Source organism: Maniola jurtina, chromosome 2 (assembly GCF_905333055.1).
Source record: "Maniola jurtina chromosome 2, ilManJurt1.1, whole genome shotgun sequence".
In the NCBI taxonomy this organism is placed as follows: Eukaryota; Metazoa; Arthropoda; class Insecta; order Lepidoptera; family Nymphalidae; genus Maniola; species Maniola jurtina.
The window spans coordinates 1,764,835-1,782,444 of NC_060030.1; the positions used below are offsets into that span (position 1 = coordinate 1,764,835).

Here is a 17,610-nt window from a genome sequence, read left to right on the forward strand (position 1 = left end):
ATTGTAATCATTCTAATATTATGTGCGGACAACGTTGCGGATTTTTAATTTGACTCAGAACTGCCGTGTAAACCGCAATGCATTTAACAAGAGTAATAATAAATATTAAATTATAAAAATGTATAGGTAAAAAACAAGTTAAATAAATTTTTCAAAAGAAAATAACGACAAAATTGCGCCATTTTTTAAGTTATCAAGAACATTGGAAGTATGTTATTGCACATTATATAATTTAAGTTATGAAGGATGCGATGTGATATTCACTGTAAATTTATTCTGCACATCCCCATATGCTCGCCATTATGGTTTTTTATTTCGCTACAATGAAATTGTAGTGTTTATCACGCTCTGCGAGTTGCATGGCCATGCTGATCGGTTGTAAAAGACAGTTTGAAGGACGACGCCATCTTGGCAGCCATGTTTGTGCAAATGTCAAAATTTTTCATACCTAACCTCTAAGTACATTTGGAACGTTTTTGATCAGTAGACCTTTGTGAATGTTAAATAGGATATTTTTAAAAATCGTTTGAAATACGATTTCTTATTTACCCATTTGTTTTGATCCAGAAGGAATGTCATAGTTTTCTTTTTCGTTTATTTCTTTTCCATATTATCCATTAATAAAAAAAATTAATTAAGAAGCTCTGGCGTACTTTTAAAGTTATTAAACAGTTTTTTTTGTATTTCTTATCGAAAGCGTTAAAAGTACGTTGATGAGCGTTTTAAATAAGCATTATACTACTACAGGCATAACGCTTAACTGAGTAGGTTCCTGCGGTAGTGGAGGGGTGCGGAAGGGTGTGATGACGTGACGCGAGAGCTCAGTGATTCGTCAAATTGTGACAACAGCTGTCACCCTGGACTTCGCCTTTGTTGGCGTTTGCTGGCGCGCGTGCTGTGCCTTTTTGGAGTGTTTTTTTTTTTTGTTAAAAGTGGCCGGTTTATGTTTTACTGGTGTTTTTTGGTGGTGAAACTGACTGGGAAGCGCTCTAAAGGGGCGCTGCGCGTGTGTCGGCGAGCGCCGGCACAGACGAAGTCCATACTTATATAGTTTCCTTAACTTGTAAATAACTACAAACTTGACATTGGCTAATCTGTGTAAAGCCAGACGAGAGAGGAAAAAAAACTGTCACCCTCCCGCACCGCTCCACTACCGCAGGAGCCTACTCAGCTATGCGCTATACCTATAGCATTTACCAATATGGCAGCTTTAGTTTGTCCCGAAAGAGTAGCCACCTGATTCCTACTAACAAAAATCTTCGAGAGCGGTCAATAACCTTTCCACGTCTTGTGCGCTTCTGTATAATCTGTGGTAATACTTATTAATCATTTCTTTTGCATGGTTTTCAATTTTTAGGCATGAGTAGTTTACTTGGTCCTGTTGAATTTCTTTTTACTAGATCTTCTTTAACCTATGTTTCTTTACGATAGTAAAATTTATATTATTTTGTTCTTCATTCAGTGTTATTTCAACCGTTTAAACATTTAAATAAATGTTTTGGCGGTATTTTTTACCACGTTTTTTTAAACTGTTTAGATTATTGTTTTGATATCTCTAGACTTTTTAGCTTTATAAGATGTTTCATATATAGTTCAAATAAGAAATAGAATACTCGCATACAATAAGTTATAATATTTAATTTAAAATCACGTTTTTCATCTTTCACTGATTATTACATTATTTTGTCGTAAAAGTGAAGTTAATAGAGTAAAAGTTTAAGTAAAAAATTAAAAAAAAAAAATATTTGCCTTTACAACAAAATAAACCATAGATCTTAATGTTGCTCTTACCATAGACATAATATATTTTAATTTAAGCTACTTTTCTATGCGTTTTTTATACAAGTTTATTTATAAATAATTTCAAGTGTTTTGTAGCTGGCCATTATGTCTGTGGCGTAGAGCCTATAAAAGCCATTGTATCCATTGTGTTGAGATGAAAACAAGGAGGAAACGAGGCAAGCTTACATCTGCCTCGCTTACACCGTACGAGCTATCAAGGCAGGCATCAACGTCATTTTCAGAGAGCCCTTTCAAGTCACCGACCACGTAACCGACATTATAGTATTTTGTTAAATAGTATATCAGTTGCCTTTTTCTTAGACTTATATTGAATAGATTTTCCAGTTCACGTATGTATATATTTTCCAGACTAGTCAAGAGATTATGTTAATTTGACCTTTATAACGTTAAATTTATAAAAATACTAACAATATTGAATGAAAATCAATTTTGAGGCACTGTACACTTGGCGGGTTGCTTGTTACATTTTTCCGGCCTTTTAGTCCATTATCTACATAGATCTTGACAATTTTGACAAAATATACTGGAGTCTCAAATTATAATATTTTTGCTCACTATGAAGTTGTCATTCAATAGTACGAGTAAAAAAAAGAGACTGCTTTTATTCTGACAAGCCTTTTTAAACCTCTAATTCTATCTCTCTATCCAAAAACTCTATATTTAGGTGCACAGATAGATAATAATTAATTATTTATCTATTCAGCGATAAATTTTGCCTATTCAGGTCAGCGTTCCAGTAAAATTTCTAACTATTCATGGTAGGTTCTAGAAAAACTCACTGCATGACAAGTATCAATATTGTGTCGGTATCGTATCGTGCCTTGTAAATAGTCGTGAAAACGTCGCTCTGATATTGCCGCTAAGTTAGTAACTTTTGTAATATAAGTGGCTCTGGAGCAAAGTTTCCACCGCTTTGCTTCACTTGTGTCAGGACGGTCGGTTATTGTTTGCGGAATATGCGAATTGCCTCTCCAGCTCGTATGGTGCGTGATGATTAGTTGGAAGGAATTTTGAAACTTATTACCTTTGATATAAAGACAAAAGGAAAATATAGGCTATCCTATACAGTAGGATCTGCCTGACGGCTAGGGACCAAATTACCGTTTTTTTTGTTGCGTTACCAAAGTACCGTTATGTCAACGTTAAAAATAACGATACCCATACAACTTGCCACCAGTTTTAATAATGGTATCAAGATTCTAGATACCATTTTTAAAACCGGTACGTATCAATATTTAAGTATACCGTTAAAATAACACCTAACGATCTAACGATATCGTGTACAAAGTAGCTTCTTCGCTCGACGCAAATCCACTATGTAACGATAAAAAATAACGTTAAATTACATTTAGTAAGAACTTTTTAACGTAACAGAATGTTTGGGCAGAAATGTAACCGTTCCTGCTAACAATGGAAACCAATATAATTAATCATCCTATCTTTAATGTATCGATAAGTTATATTTTAGTAAGGGCAACGTTGTTATTTGTTAAAAATGGTTTGATATTTTTTGGGTAAATAACAACCTTGCTATGTAACTATACTAGCGGCACGCTATGATGGCCGGTTTGACGTTTGTCCGCTCATGAAGTTCCGTATTAATTGATAACGACTTTGAAGGAAATAATTGTATTACTTTATTGACGATAGTGATGTGCAGAGATTCATAAATTTTATCGAATGTAGTTTTAGGTTTAGGACTCAAAATTTATTTATTACATTGATTTCTTAAATGTATACAAGTGTAGAAAAATCAGTTTGCACCATTTAAGGGGTGAATGTACTTGTGAATATGAACAATTTTCACTATGTGGACAAACCTCTGAAATCGCAAAAAAATATCAATAAATTTTTAAAAATGGAATCTAATACGATCGTCACATAGGATCGCTGGCTAGCACAACTACTACCTCCGGCAAACTCGCGTCAATGCTCAATGCAAAACATATAACTCAGTGCATATAAAGTATGTATATTCATTTTCGTTCAAATATTCAGTTCGTTCAAATAAATTAAATAAACATATACATTTTTGTTTTATTAAACCTATTTAATCAGGTACAAAAACAAAACTTAATTGTTTTTTGTTCGAGAATAAATTGACATTCCACATCACTATTGTAATGTGTCAAACCGGCCATCATAGCGTGCCGCTAGTGTAATCCACGTATTAAAGATAGATTGATTATCATTAATTTCGACCGTTCCGTTTCAAAAGGTTTCCGCTCTTATTTTGTAGCATTTTTGTGTTCCTTAAAATCTCAATAGAAAAATATTGTATTTTTACAATACAATGTAAAAAACGTGCAAAATTCATTCCAACAGGCTTTTATAATATCACAGTTCCTTCAACAAACACATTTTCGGAACGTGCAGACTGTATTCGAATTTCAAAATGATACTCTCTACAGTGTATTTTATCTGTGAACAACAATGTGGGAATTCTGTTTTCCGCATCTTTCGAATACCGTTTGTATGCTCCGACATTTTTATTATCTAGTGTGAAGATTCAATAAACATTTTCACATTTTAAGGCAAGCGCACACAATTTCAGCTCATGCTGTAAAACATTCGAATTATGAAACGCTATTTTCACTTCCATTATATGCTGCTACAGATTCTCGTGGTGCTATATAGATTTTTTTAACTGTGCGCTAACCTTTAAGTATATTAAAAAATTAAAATCATTATCTAGTTTATCTAGCTGTAGAGTTGATGGTCGGAGTACTAAACTATTTTCATTGTTACCTAATACCACAGTTTTTGTCTACCATGATATTTTAAATATATTATGAGATCTGTATTTTGCTTGTGTGTTAGTTGCTAAAGCACTAGTTTCCTTAGATAGCTAGTAATTTCGCCACTTATAGTTAATGACGTCACTAAAACGTTGTCTATTGAAAAAGGATGGCGTGGTTTCCTAAAGATACTATTGTGGCTTCGTTCATACATTTTTGCTTGCGCTCCGACCGGCTCGCTTCGCTCAGCTCTACAGCTAGGTTTTCAGAGGACTATATCAAGTATGGATGATAGGTAATAGTGCTGTCTCTTTTTCTCATATGAATTTTTGTGTGTGCAACAGGAATGGAATGATTACAACCTAAGGTGGAATGACAGTGACTACGGAGGCGTCAAGGATCTTCGCATCACACCGAACAAACTATGGAAACCAGACGTTCTTATGTACAATAGGTGAGGCTTATTGCATGATATGGAATGGAATTACAAATATAACCTTACTTTTTTCAGCATCGAGAAAGATGGCGGAACTGGTAATTTTTATTCATGTTCATTCTATATCTTTTTTTGGTCTGTGGACTTTAGCTGTTAAGTTCTGGAATGATTTTAATGGCATTATAACATTGTTATGTTAAATGTGCATTTCAGTAATATAAAAAGTCTTATTTCTTAATAAAAATAAATTATTTTTTGTAAGTGGGTACTAAATTACTTAATATAAATAAAACAATTTACTTCATGAACTAATTTGTTAACATTTAAAATTATTTTAAACGCTTATATCAAATCACAAAAAAAAATGCATAATACTAAAGATCTAGGAATTCTTATTAGTTACATTTATTCCTATTCCCAATAAGTTTACTAAAAAAAAAGAATGAATTGTTCCTTCCTTTCCTTTTGTATTTTAACAGCGTTAAATTAGTAGCTCGAAACATTATTATTACAACTAATACCTCATAACACTCGTAAAATAATGACAATTTATTTCAATTAACACCGGGAGTTGTTCCTCTAAACTACAACTTTTGTCATTAAATTTCCGAATATGTATGAGACGTGCACCCACTTTCCCTAATGCGTTTGAACATTCGCCAAGTAACAAAATATCATTAAATGCGGGAGATACTGTTATGGCTGTGAAAACTTTGGAAGTTTCGTTCAAATATTCCCTATATTTCAGTTGAATTTTCAACGTCTGAGTTCTTTTGAAATATACGATTACTTGCTGAATTGGTCTTTCGTGAAAGATAGGTGAAAACTTAAATGTTACGACAGTTGGAACTGTAAAGTAACTAAAAGGAAGGGAATAAAGTTTTATTGTTTAACAAAGAAACGGAACTGAAATCAATAGCTTGGGTGTACAGGTTTCGTGTAAGATAGGTGAAAATCATCGATTTTGGAAGCGTCAACCCTGTAAACTTAAATGTTACTTCCATATGCCATGGTATTGCTCCACCTGAATCCAACGACTCCCTGCTACTCGTTTAATGTCGTCAGTCCACCTAAGTGGGTGGTGTTCCAACGCTGCGCTGTCTGGTACAAGGTCACTATTCTATCGCCATGGGACCCCAACGTCTAGCGGGTTTTCAAACTATGGGGCCTGATCATTGTTGGTTATTTTGATTCCTGTTTTGATCACGTAGAGAAACTCCAAGCATATCTCTCTCCATCGCCCGCTGAGTGACTCTAGTTTTGTTGGAGGACCATAGTTAGCGACCATGTCTCTGATCCATATTATGTCATCACTCATCACTGACAACACGTACAACCTTCAAGCACTGAGGAATTTTCGACAAGAAACAAAGTTATTGATAAAGAGTGAAAAATCAAGAGTAAAACAGACAAAAACTAACTAAAAGTTAACTAAAAGAATCTAGGTAATAGGTACTATTATAGCTTGCCATTTACCTGGCCGCAAGCCAGCTCCATAATGTGGAGACGATAGTAAGCCATGTTTAGTGAACACGTATCCCATTACTACATGAGGCTCTATGGAGTTAATATTTTGATTTTAAAACTTTATATTTTTTGACAAGCGATCCTCAATATCAGCATTATTATAATCAAGCCATCACCAGCTCACTACTGAGCACGGGTCTCAGAATGAGAATATACCCGTGACTACACAAATTTCAAACCCCTATTTCCTCCTTTAGGGGCTGTGTTTTCAAAAATCCTTTCTTAGGGGTTGTCTACGTAATAATAGCTTTAATGGCAAGCTCAGCCTTATCCGTCTAGTACTTTGAGCTTGTGCGTCGTTAGATCAGTTAGTCACCTTTTCCTTTTATATATCAAACTAATATTATAAAGGAGAAAGTTTGTATGTGTGTGTGTGTGTGTATGTTTGTTACTCCTTCACGCAAAAACTACTGGACGGATTGGGCTGAAATTTAAAATGGAGATAGATTATACCCTGGATTAGCACATAGGCTCTTTTTATCCCGGAAAATCAAAGAGTTCCCACGGGAATTTTAAAAAACCTACATCCACGCTAACGAAGTCGCGGGTATCAGCTAGCTAGGTAGCGGGTAGCTAGGGTATCGGGTAGGGTAGGGAGGGTAGGGTAGTAAAGTAACTATGTAGTTTTTTTTACATCCCTCACGAAGAATTAGAAAGGTCGGCACGGGCCTACTAGTTTTCAATAAAAAGCTAACTTTTATCAGCTAAAGTAAGTCCACTTCAGTTTTAGTTTTATCCGTACTTAACCGTTTCTACAAGGGTCAACTCATGTCGGCCTCTTGTCCGGTGTTGGGAGAATTACGTGCGAACAATAAAGAAAAGTTAGGAAGAAACAACTTTGTTACTTTAATTAAAACTAACATTTAGAGTAGTTTTTACCGTTTAACATATTTTTATGTCGATAACATTTTGACGTTTTTTTTGTTTTTTTTTTTTTTTATAGGTCTACGGGAAGTGCCCTATAGGTTTTCTTGGCAGGCACGACAAACAGACAGACAACAAAGTGATCTTATAAGGGTTCCATTTTTCCTTTTGTGGTACTTCTCAAAATCATGAAATTTCTGACAAAACAATATCGACATATCTAAATTTTTTATCGTTTTTGGTGAAAATTCTGCCAATAACCCAATCTCGTAAACTTTCTCACTTAAATCATCCAAAGTTTCAATTTGATTATATACACATCTTCAAACCTTGCAAAGGTTGGCCCGGTCGATATATCCAGGGTGGAATTACAAATACGTGATCAGAATAAAAATATAGGAGCTACGAGCAACAAAGTATGTAACAAATGTAATCAGATGTATGTTATGAAAGTAAAAGACTTTTTTTGGACTAGTTGTTGCCAAAGAATTTGGTTTTCCGCAGGACTTATATTTTACTTACTTTATTTATTTATATTTATTAAACTTATAGAATACTAGCCGATGCCCGCGACTTCGCCCGCGTGGATTTAGGTTTTTTGAAATCCCGTGGGAACTCTTTGATTTTCCGGGATAAAAAGTAGCCTATGTGCTAATCCAGGATATTATCTATCTCCATTTCAAATTTCAGCCAAATCCGTCCAGTAGTTTTTGCGTGAAGGAGTAACAAACATACACACATACACATACAAACTTTCACCTTTATAATATTAGTGTGATACAGGGCAAAGATAGTTATGGGATAATATTAAGTAGCATTTGGTTGTCTGGCTTCAAACGGGTAGCTTATTACAATTTTTGCAGGGATCTCTATTTTTTTTGAAAATAAAATACAGCCTTTGTTACTCAAGAATAATGTAGCTTTCTATTGGGGAAACAATTTTCAAAATCAGGTCAGTAGTTCCCGAGATTAATTACTTCCTACAAACTAACTTACAAACTTTACATATTTATAATATTAATATGGATGAATATATCACCAGTTGGTAATCAAAACTATTGTACTTAAAATAATTACGAATTTTCCTAGAATAATGATATCAGAACCTAAGCATTAGGTACCCAAAAGTTTTCCTAAGGATTCTTATTAGACTCACGTATTAGTAACTCTATCCTGAACAAGTATCGCATTTCTCGTGGATCTAAGACTGGTTGAATTAGCTGATACAAGTTCGTGTAACTGAACAAAATTATTTTGTAAGAAGTCGTATGGAATAAACATTTTTATACCGATTAAAATATATTTTTTATTAGAATGTAATATTATTATAACATGTCTGAAACTATCATCTGTAATAACTGTTAATTCCGGTTCTTTTATTATTTTTCGTTTTATTTAGTCTTTTTTAGGGTTCCGTTCCTCAAAAGGAAAAAAGGAACCCTTATAGGATCAGTTTGTTGTCTGTCCGACTGTCCGTCTGTCCGTCCGTCCGTCTGTCTGTCTCTGTCCAAAAAGGGTGAGTGCGCTTCAGAATAAAAATAAAAAATAAAAATAAAAGAATACTATATTAACGCGTTAAAAAAATTAGTCACGATTTTCTCATAATTTTGATAATGATATTGTTTACAATGCATGGTAGAAGCTATCGCTAAGTGACGGATATAAATACACTAAGTATATACATGAATGAATAATATTTTATTAAACTATACAGTTATTGAAGAATAATGAGTTCATTCGACAGTTATCTCAAAAGCATTGCCTGTAGATAGTCGCGTTATAAATTGAGCATAATAATATTGTATCTTGAGAAAATGTATCGGCTACTTTGTTTCTTAGCAATATTAACTTTTGTGAGCGCCCACTGCCGGTGGGAGAACAACAAAAGAGTTTGTCCTTGGACAAGAAAACACCCAAGAAGATTCCATAGGCATCATATCGAATCAGAATCAATCATAGAAGACATCAAGAAAAAATTCATTGAGTCAGAAATCAAATTGCAAGAATTGTGCAACAAAAATGAAAATGTTATTGTAAAAGAAAAATACGATATTGATACCTATACTCTCGAATATACACTAGAAGAAACAGAAAATCTGAATATCACAGTGCAAATTTTCCATCGACTTATACAAACTACGGTTATGAAAAATGATACAAATGCCTTGGTTTTTGAAGACTTGAAAGTTTTGCCAGGTGTGGTGAAGTTAGAGGATGCGGCATGGAAACTAAAAGATAAAGATTTAAAGATTAGAATTCCTTATAAAGTCCCGTTCGGAAAAGAAGCCACGATGGTGTGTGAGGCTATTAATACTGGAGTTATAAACGTGCAGCAGGCAGAGGATAATTATGACTTAGATGTAAGATTTGGGAATGATACTTTATTTAATTACAGAGAAAAAGTTTATTGATATATTTAGTGTCGTATTTCTCAAAAATACTTAATTTTAAATACTGGTGAAATATTATTTTTTGTGTGTGAATTAATTATTAACAAAGGATTTATTGTATTATCTTTAAATGGAATTTAATAAAGTTTTTAAAGTTAGAGCAAAAGACTTTGATATGCGAGAGATTAGATGAATAAATATAATTATTTAACATAAAAAATATTTCTTTAACATTTAACTCACAGCTTAGATCTTTAACCAATAACATTATCTTCTGAAAGAGCTCAAGATTTGGAATTATGCCAAGTTAAAATATTATGATTGCTAAACCTATGATTTGTGAACGACTACAAATGATGTTAAACTCGGTAATAAAATATATTTATATTGAGGATAATATTTACATTATGGATGAATACTTTTGTACATTAAAAATCCGTGCTTGAATGCTAAAATTTATAAAAAAAACCTGCTCAAGTGGGAGTCGGACACGCAGGGATCTATTTTGATCGTGATGAATGATCATCGGATTTTTTTCTTTACTTATGTTATAAGACCTATAACCTATCTGCACAAATTTCATGATTTTAGGTGAACGGGAAGTACCCTATAGGTTTCTTGACAGACATGACAGACAGACAGACAAAAATGTGATCTTATAAGGGTTCCTTTTTTCCTTTTGAGATACGCAATCCATAAAAAAGAATATTAGCCAGGTTAATTACGACTAATATTCCCCTTTCCTCTCCAACTAAGCGTAAAGTTTTTGCTAGTAGATGCGACAGTAGTGCATCGGGTGCGGATTGAAGTAACAACAAAGACCCATGCAGACGAAGAGTCAGCCAAAAATTGCAATTATTATATTAATTTATTTAAACAGCTTATAACTGCTTCTAATAAAAAATAATATGAATAACAAAAAAATATATATTTATTAAATGAAGGGCACGGCACATGCATATTAAGTTTTATTTATGTGAAGACTATAATTATTATATGTATTATGGCTTATCTTTGCAAAAGGTCAAGGAGGTACTTATTCACTCACTGATATTAAAATATTATGACAGTAAAGTTGTTCGTTGGTTTAATAACGGAGACGTTGGTGCAGACGTGTTTATTTTGCTGAAGATGTAATCTCTTAATAACTAATTGTATTTATAATGAAATCTTACAGGCTATTGTTTTAATAATGTTTCTTAACCTAACCTACATGATCTTGCACTACCTTTCTGCCAATTATCGAATTATGTATGCGACCAACATCGATTTATCGAGGAGTTGGATCTTTATGTCACAATTAATTTTAAACTATGAACTCTACAGAGAGAGAGAGCCAGCTCGTGCCAGACTTTCGTTAATTTATAAAAGCTGAAAGCTTATCTACGTAATGATTGTGCTCAACACAGGGAGGAACGATCCGCGTGTTCCACGGCTATGAAGTTTGGATCATGGTGGCTTTGGGAGATAACAGGTAATAAAGGTGTTAAAAATAAAAATCTTGCATCAAAGTATAAAGTCTAATTTTCGAAATAGTATTAGAAATCACGTCATGCATTGCCAGACAGTTAGTGTCATGACAACCTTCTGCCAGACACCCCGTTTCCCCCTGTGTTGGGGGCAATCATCGACGGGGGCAATTTACAGAGAAACTTTCAACTCTTATAATATAACGAAGGTCTGGTGAGCGTTGGCTCCACTATATCACAATATAAAATATTTACAAGAAACTGATAAATTTGTAGTATTAACAAGATTTTACAATTTCTATATAAAGACTGGTATTAAAGTCGTCAAATTAATTTTAATTATATCTAGATAAAAAAAAACATGTAAGCCGAGAGTCGTGAAGAGCTGAAGCAGGTTTAAGGACCCTTACCTTATTCCTTTGACATGCTGACGAATAAATGCTGGAAATACGTATAACAACTATACCTACTATAGTATAGTAAGAATAATGTGTACATACAAAGCCATGGAGAGAAGTGGTAATTAAGAGGGCTCTTTCCGTCACTCGTTTCATACAATCGTAGTTCCAATTTCATTTGAATATTAAGCAACCAAAGTCCATGAAATTTTGCAGACATATTCTAGAAACTAATATCTATGTCTGTGGTTTTCCAGATTTCTGTTAAAATAATCGGTTTCAAAGTTACGCGGTCTTAAAAAATTTCATACAAATCTTTGAGCCCTTGTAATTTTAAAACTACATATTTTTAGAAAAATCTAAAACACCACAGACATTTACATTAGTTTCTAGAATATGTCTGCAAAATTTCATGGACTTTGATTGCTTAGTATTCAAATGAAATTGGAACTACGATTGTATGAAACGAGTGATGGAGAGAGCCCTGTTAAGTATTAATATTATAAATACTTAATTCAAGTTAGGGATGTAGAAAAATACCATGTCTATTTTCAAATTAAGTACGAGTTGGTACATTTCGTTCGATTTTGTCAGATTAAGCTTTTATTTAAGGACGTACAAATTGGGAACTAAAACCAACGGCCAACCAGAAGCTTATAAAAGAACTAAAATGCATTATCAATGTGAAAGAGCCCAAAATCGGTGCAAATTCGTGACAACAGAAATCTCTAGTGGTGGATGTAGAATTCATGACTTGTACAGTAAGCAACGTAAAAATCTTTTTAAACCAATAACCTTTATGTGGTACAAAATAAAGTCTGAAATCCAGTACAGAGTTGGGATCACGATGTAGCCATGCTAAGCTGGCAGACCGCCAACAAATCCGTATTAAGGTGGTCCCGCTATCACACCGGACAATGCTGGCACAAAATATTTTATGAGGTCATACACCTTTTGGAAGATAAATATTTTTCTCCGAGTCTCGCCTCCGGTCATAGATACTTTGAATTTACTGTCGCGTGTACTTTATTTTCGAACGGTGACTCGAAAAACATGTTGTCTGAATAGAAAATTTACTGCTCAAGGTTTTTCTTTGTGAATTTGTTGTTTTTGTTGCTATAGAAGGGTTCGTAGCTGATGTTAATTTGTTTAGTAGCTACTAGGAAATAAAATTTGTACATTATAGCAATCGCAATGACTGCTACACTTTTAATTAACAAATCACATATTATAAGAATTATTTACTTGTTCTACTACATATTATTATTTTACAGTTTATTATTTTATTACATTTTAAGGTTATATTAAACTATTTTCTTTGTACTAACAACGATTAACATCGCATCAGGTTACACATTGTTTTGAAATCATTTTATTCATTCCTACGAGATATCACACCGCGGTTGATTGGCTTATCTGGTGAAAAAACTGCTGGCTCATTTTTCAAACGAAGAATCAGCCTAGTATGTTTTGTACATTATTAAGATAAAGCTAGCTTTAAGGTTGTATGTAACATTTTAAATTTAAATGAATCATCTAGAATTCTAGAATGTCAATGATTTTTGGAAATTAATGCTTCTGCTCGGACGCCCGAGCCGTCAACGAATTCTGTGGAAGCCTAAAAAATCAAAAAATTAAATCTAAAAAGCTGGAAGCTATTAAAAATCTGCTGTTTCAGCTGCTGAAAAGAAACGATCTCTCAGACTATAGTAGTAGTAGCAGTAGATTACATTATGATGTGATATAAGTACCGAGTACGTTTGTCTTTCCCACCTACTTACATAGATCGTGGTTACAACGGGTAAGCATCCTGTTACACTTCGGTGTAATAGGCGGCTATTTAAGCTCGACGACGGCAAAACACCACAGCGACAGTAAACACTGCCTTTATTACTGAAACCTGTAAGTGATTTAAAAGCCTCCCTTATCAAATGCCTCTGTACCGCCACTTTGGAGCGCGGCCAAGTAGACCGTGGACATTCACTTCAATTTCATTTAGTGTTCACAGATTTAATACTTATGTAAGACCAAACTGTAACAGCATTCAATACGTTTCACCGATATCTAACATGCTAGATAATGTCGGTGACTTTGCCCAGGTGGATTTAGATTTTTTTTAAATCCCGTCAAAACTCTTTGCTTTTCAGAGATAAAAAGTAGCATCGTCAATCGATAGTGTCCAGCACTGGACATCTATCGATTGACGATGAAAATGATGATGATCTATTTTCTTGAACTTGGATGACTATAGTGCGCTAATACCCTTGGAGTCAGAGTCCAATCAAATTGCAAACAAAACAACAGTATCAAGTTGTATCTCTCTTCTTTTATTTTCATAAGAAACAAAACAGAGGAATTCGTTCCCGCGTTCGCTGAATGCAAAGAAAGTAATTACTTTTCTCCCGAGTATCTTTTAATTTCAAGTGGAACTGTGACTAAGTTCGACTCAAGTTACGGAGTGATCGATTGTTTAGAACACCCCGGCTTGCTTTTCAGTTAACTTTCTATACAGCTCGCTGGAGCTCATCTAACTTTTTTTCCAGTTAAGTAACTCTTTGTTGTTAAAATAAGATTGAAAAAATGAGTCAATTTTTTTAAGTTAAACGGTTTATTGTAAAGAAATAAAATAATGATGCAGATAATGTAATCGCTAAAAAATAATTAGGTAGGTACCAGGTACCACTCATCACAACCACTCTTTTCATCAATCTCTAGATTGATCAGACTAAAAGAAAATCGTAACGCGATGCGGATATTTTGTTTACGTAACCGTTAACAGGGCTCTCTCCATCACTTACTCCATACAATCGTAGTTCCAATTTCATTTGAATATTAAGCAACCAAAGTCCATGAAATTTTGCAGACATATTCTAGAAACTAATATCTGTCTATGCCTGTAGTGTTTTAAATTTTTCTAAAAATATGTAGTTTTTAAAATTACAGGGGCTCAAAGATTTGTACTTATGTGAATTTTTAAGACCGCGTAACTTTGAAACCGAATATTTTAACGGAAATCTGGAAAACACAGGCATAGATATTAGTTCCTGGAACGTTTCTACAAAATTTCATTGAGTAGTATTGGTTAGTATTCCAATGAGAGACGAACTACGTTTGTATGGAGCGAGTGACGGAGAGACCCCTCTTAAATCAAGCGGCATTGAGTTGCTTAAAAAGCCCTGACCCACTAGGTTATCAGCGCTTCATGAACCAGTGTTACTGCTAAGGGCAATTACGCACTGCATCCGATCCAATTCCGTAAAAATACGTTGTAGTTATAAAACTATTTATATGGTAGCTTATGCACTAGTTCCGACTTTCGTCATCCGAGTTCTGTCCGTCATCTGTGAGAATATCTCGGATATGGCTCTGATTCAAATCGGACATAATACGACGTAGATATGTTAAAATTGTCCACTGAATAGCCAGGGTTTCGATCAGAGATCGGATGTGTAAGCAATATCCGAGTTCGGTCCGAGTTTTTTATATCCATATTTTCACGGACTCGGGTCGGATGAGTGCGTAACCGCTCTATGTAAATAAATTTATTTAATATTAGTTTCATGGACCGAATTTCATACCAACTACTCTATACTCCCAAAAACACGGCATTAAACAAACGTCTTTCGGCGTTAGTACAGAGTAAAGTTCTTCAGACATGTCTCCCGGCGTGAGAGTGACTCCATTGAGCGTCTTGTCGTGCAGGGCAAGGCGGAGGCCTTGATGGCGAGGAAGGTCATCCGTGTGATGGACCTACAAAATTAAGTCCAGGCTATCGGCCAGCAGGAAGAAGTAGGACATACCATCTGCTCCCAAAGTTGTCACTTCGTGATGACCTCAACTGCTCTGCCAAGAGTGTTACAAAAAAGAATTTAATCATATTAAAAATACGCAACAATTCCATGTTAGCATTATGGCCCACAGTGAGCCGTTCAAACAAACTCGTACAGACCAGTCTAGTAACTGTCCCAGTACTGTCTGGTTGCGGACGCAATGTAATCTACATCTCAACTGAACTCAGACGCTCCCCAGACGACGTTCCAGACAAATAACAGTTTAAGTGTACTCCGAAATCTATTTAGTTTTGTGTACCGGTTTATAGCTCGTTGAAAATTGCGAAGATTTCAGCTCTCAGGCCATGAGCACACTAACGACCGAAATTCATCAATCTATCCGTAATCTATCGATAAGTTATTTAGCGACGTTTTTAATTGTCAAAAAAGACTATACAATTTCTCACAAATAACAACTTTTTTTAATGTATCGACAGAGTACATAGAATTATCGATAATTATTATTAATTTCGGCCGAAAAACGAATTTACAAAAACTAAAAAAAAGTCAAACTTATCTTCTCTAACTCCAATTTGAAATGCAGATTCTACTGAAAAAAAAACTAACTCAGTATCTCCTTTCTAACTCAGTAGTTCCTTTTTTTATTTTCAAATAATTAAGACTCATTTATTTAGTTATCTGTAGTTTCAAAACTACGTATATTAGCGATTGTGGCATCAACTCTGTAGGTACTGATTTGCAATGCTTCAGTTGCAATCGCTGATCGATGATACTAAATGAATTTAGTGTGACAGGGCCCTTAAAATAACACTGCAGCGAGTCTTAATTAAGGGATGATGTTTTAGTAAGCAGCCGCTTTAAAATAAGATAGTAAAGATAGCGTTAGTACCCACGGGTATTAGAAATAAAATGGGTTCGATAAGTTAAAATGAACCTTGGGTTTTTAAAATGCTACTCAATTCTATGTTACTATTATCAAAGTTACAAAGCAAATTAAAAGCACTATAAATTGTTACAATTTCATACTAAGTAACATATGATAATAAATACATAAAGAGGTAAGTGTTATAACTCTAATTAATAAGATAGTAAGCACAAAAAAGTTTGTATAAATGTATCTATCTTTGCTTGCTTTAGAATTTTATTTTACGAACTAAGGGCTAATTTTTTAATGACCTCACTGAGGAATCGATTTGATAGATTTCCAATATGCCAAAAAAAAGCTACGGCCAGACCCATGCATCATGAATGCGGGATACGCGATGCGATGCGGGAGCGTCTATGACATGAAACTTGCATACATAAAGGTGCATAAGTACATCTTATGCGACACGTTGAGATGGCAATCGGTGTGGGAACGCCTCGCACACCTGCACAACCCCCGCGCTAGTCGAGTGCGAGTGACGAGCGTGTGTGCGGGGCGTTTCCCCGCCTCATACCTCGATTGAGATCTCATCTACTATGTGACTGTTGTAGTAGTGCAGGTGTTCATGGTGCCATTAAATATCGTGGGAGGCACCCGTTGCGCAGCTGACGTTCCCGTTTTATAATTGCGCAGATCGCGCAGGTTTGGACGATGCTTGATTTTCAGTCAAACGTTATTTGGCGATTGAAAAATAAAATCAGCCCTTAGTTTTATTTAGTAAAAAAGCTAACATTAAAGAAACTGTTTTCAGATACAGTGACAATTCAGTAGGGGGTGAGACACGAATATGACGATTGGTACTTTGGGAAAGTAGCAATCGTTTGCGTGAGATGACCTCAGTTCCTACTCGGGTTGCCACACTTGAAAATGATCAAATAAATGTACCTACATGGCCAGCGAGTCGTCGATTTGAAGCACCACGACCATCGTTTCGCTTATCAGATGATGATGATGAATTTTTTGATGATGATGACCATGCAATAAACTTCTTTCGTTTCTCCGACGAAAGAAGGTCTTTAATGTACATTTCGATCTGAACAAGCGAAGGGATGAAGTCGCTGTCAACGATAAAAGAACTTCTCTTTCAACACCGTTCCTTTACTATTGACAGTTCGACGTTAAAACCGTCCCTGATAAAACCTAAGCACTAATATAAAAAGTAAAAGCTAATTTTAAAGTATCAGTATTGCTTTTATTAAGCTTCGAATAAAAAGTAATTTTAACTCGTTGATAAATAAATTTAAAATTTACTTTACCCTCTTCAACAAT

At 34.6% G+C, this 17,610-nt stretch overlaps 2 protein-coding genes and 1 long non-coding RNA gene across 3 annotated transcripts in view; 2 read left to right on the forward strand and 1 right to left on the reverse strand.

Annotated features, from left to right (window-relative positions):
* The window catches only part of LOC123875451 (neuronal acetylcholine receptor subunit alpha-7-like), a 164,269-nt gene that overhangs the window by 129,719 nt on the left and 16,940 nt on the right, over positions 1-17,610 (forward strand). Inside the window, exon 4 of the mRNA XM_045921285.1 lies at positions 4,886-4,995. Within this exon, the coding sequence (XP_045777241.1) occupies positions 4,886-4,995 (110 nt within the window). The remainder of the gene's footprint in view (positions 1-4,885; positions 4,996-17,610) is intronic.
* Positions 733-17,602, reverse strand: LOC123875501. The gene is made up of 4 exons (XR_006798149.1): positions 17,593-17,602; positions 15,208-15,211; positions 7,342-7,348; positions 733-849 (listed from the first exon to the last, which is right to left on the reverse strand). It is a non-coding gene; the product is annotated as an uncharacterized LOC123875501 (long non-coding RNA).
* Positions 9,081-10,159, forward strand: LOC123875483. The gene has a single exon (XM_045921335.1). It carries the CDS (start codon positions 9,183-9,185, stop codon positions 9,777-9,779), a length of 597 nt encoding a protein of 198 aa, XP_045777291.1. The 5' UTR covers positions 9,081-9,182; the 3' UTR covers positions 9,780-10,159.

What these genes read in the sequence shown, in the direction of transcription:
- LOC123875483 (XM_045921335.1), top strand. Translation starts at nt 9,183, where the DNA reads ATGTATCGGCTACTTTGTTTCTTAGCAATATTAACTTTTGTGAGCGCC.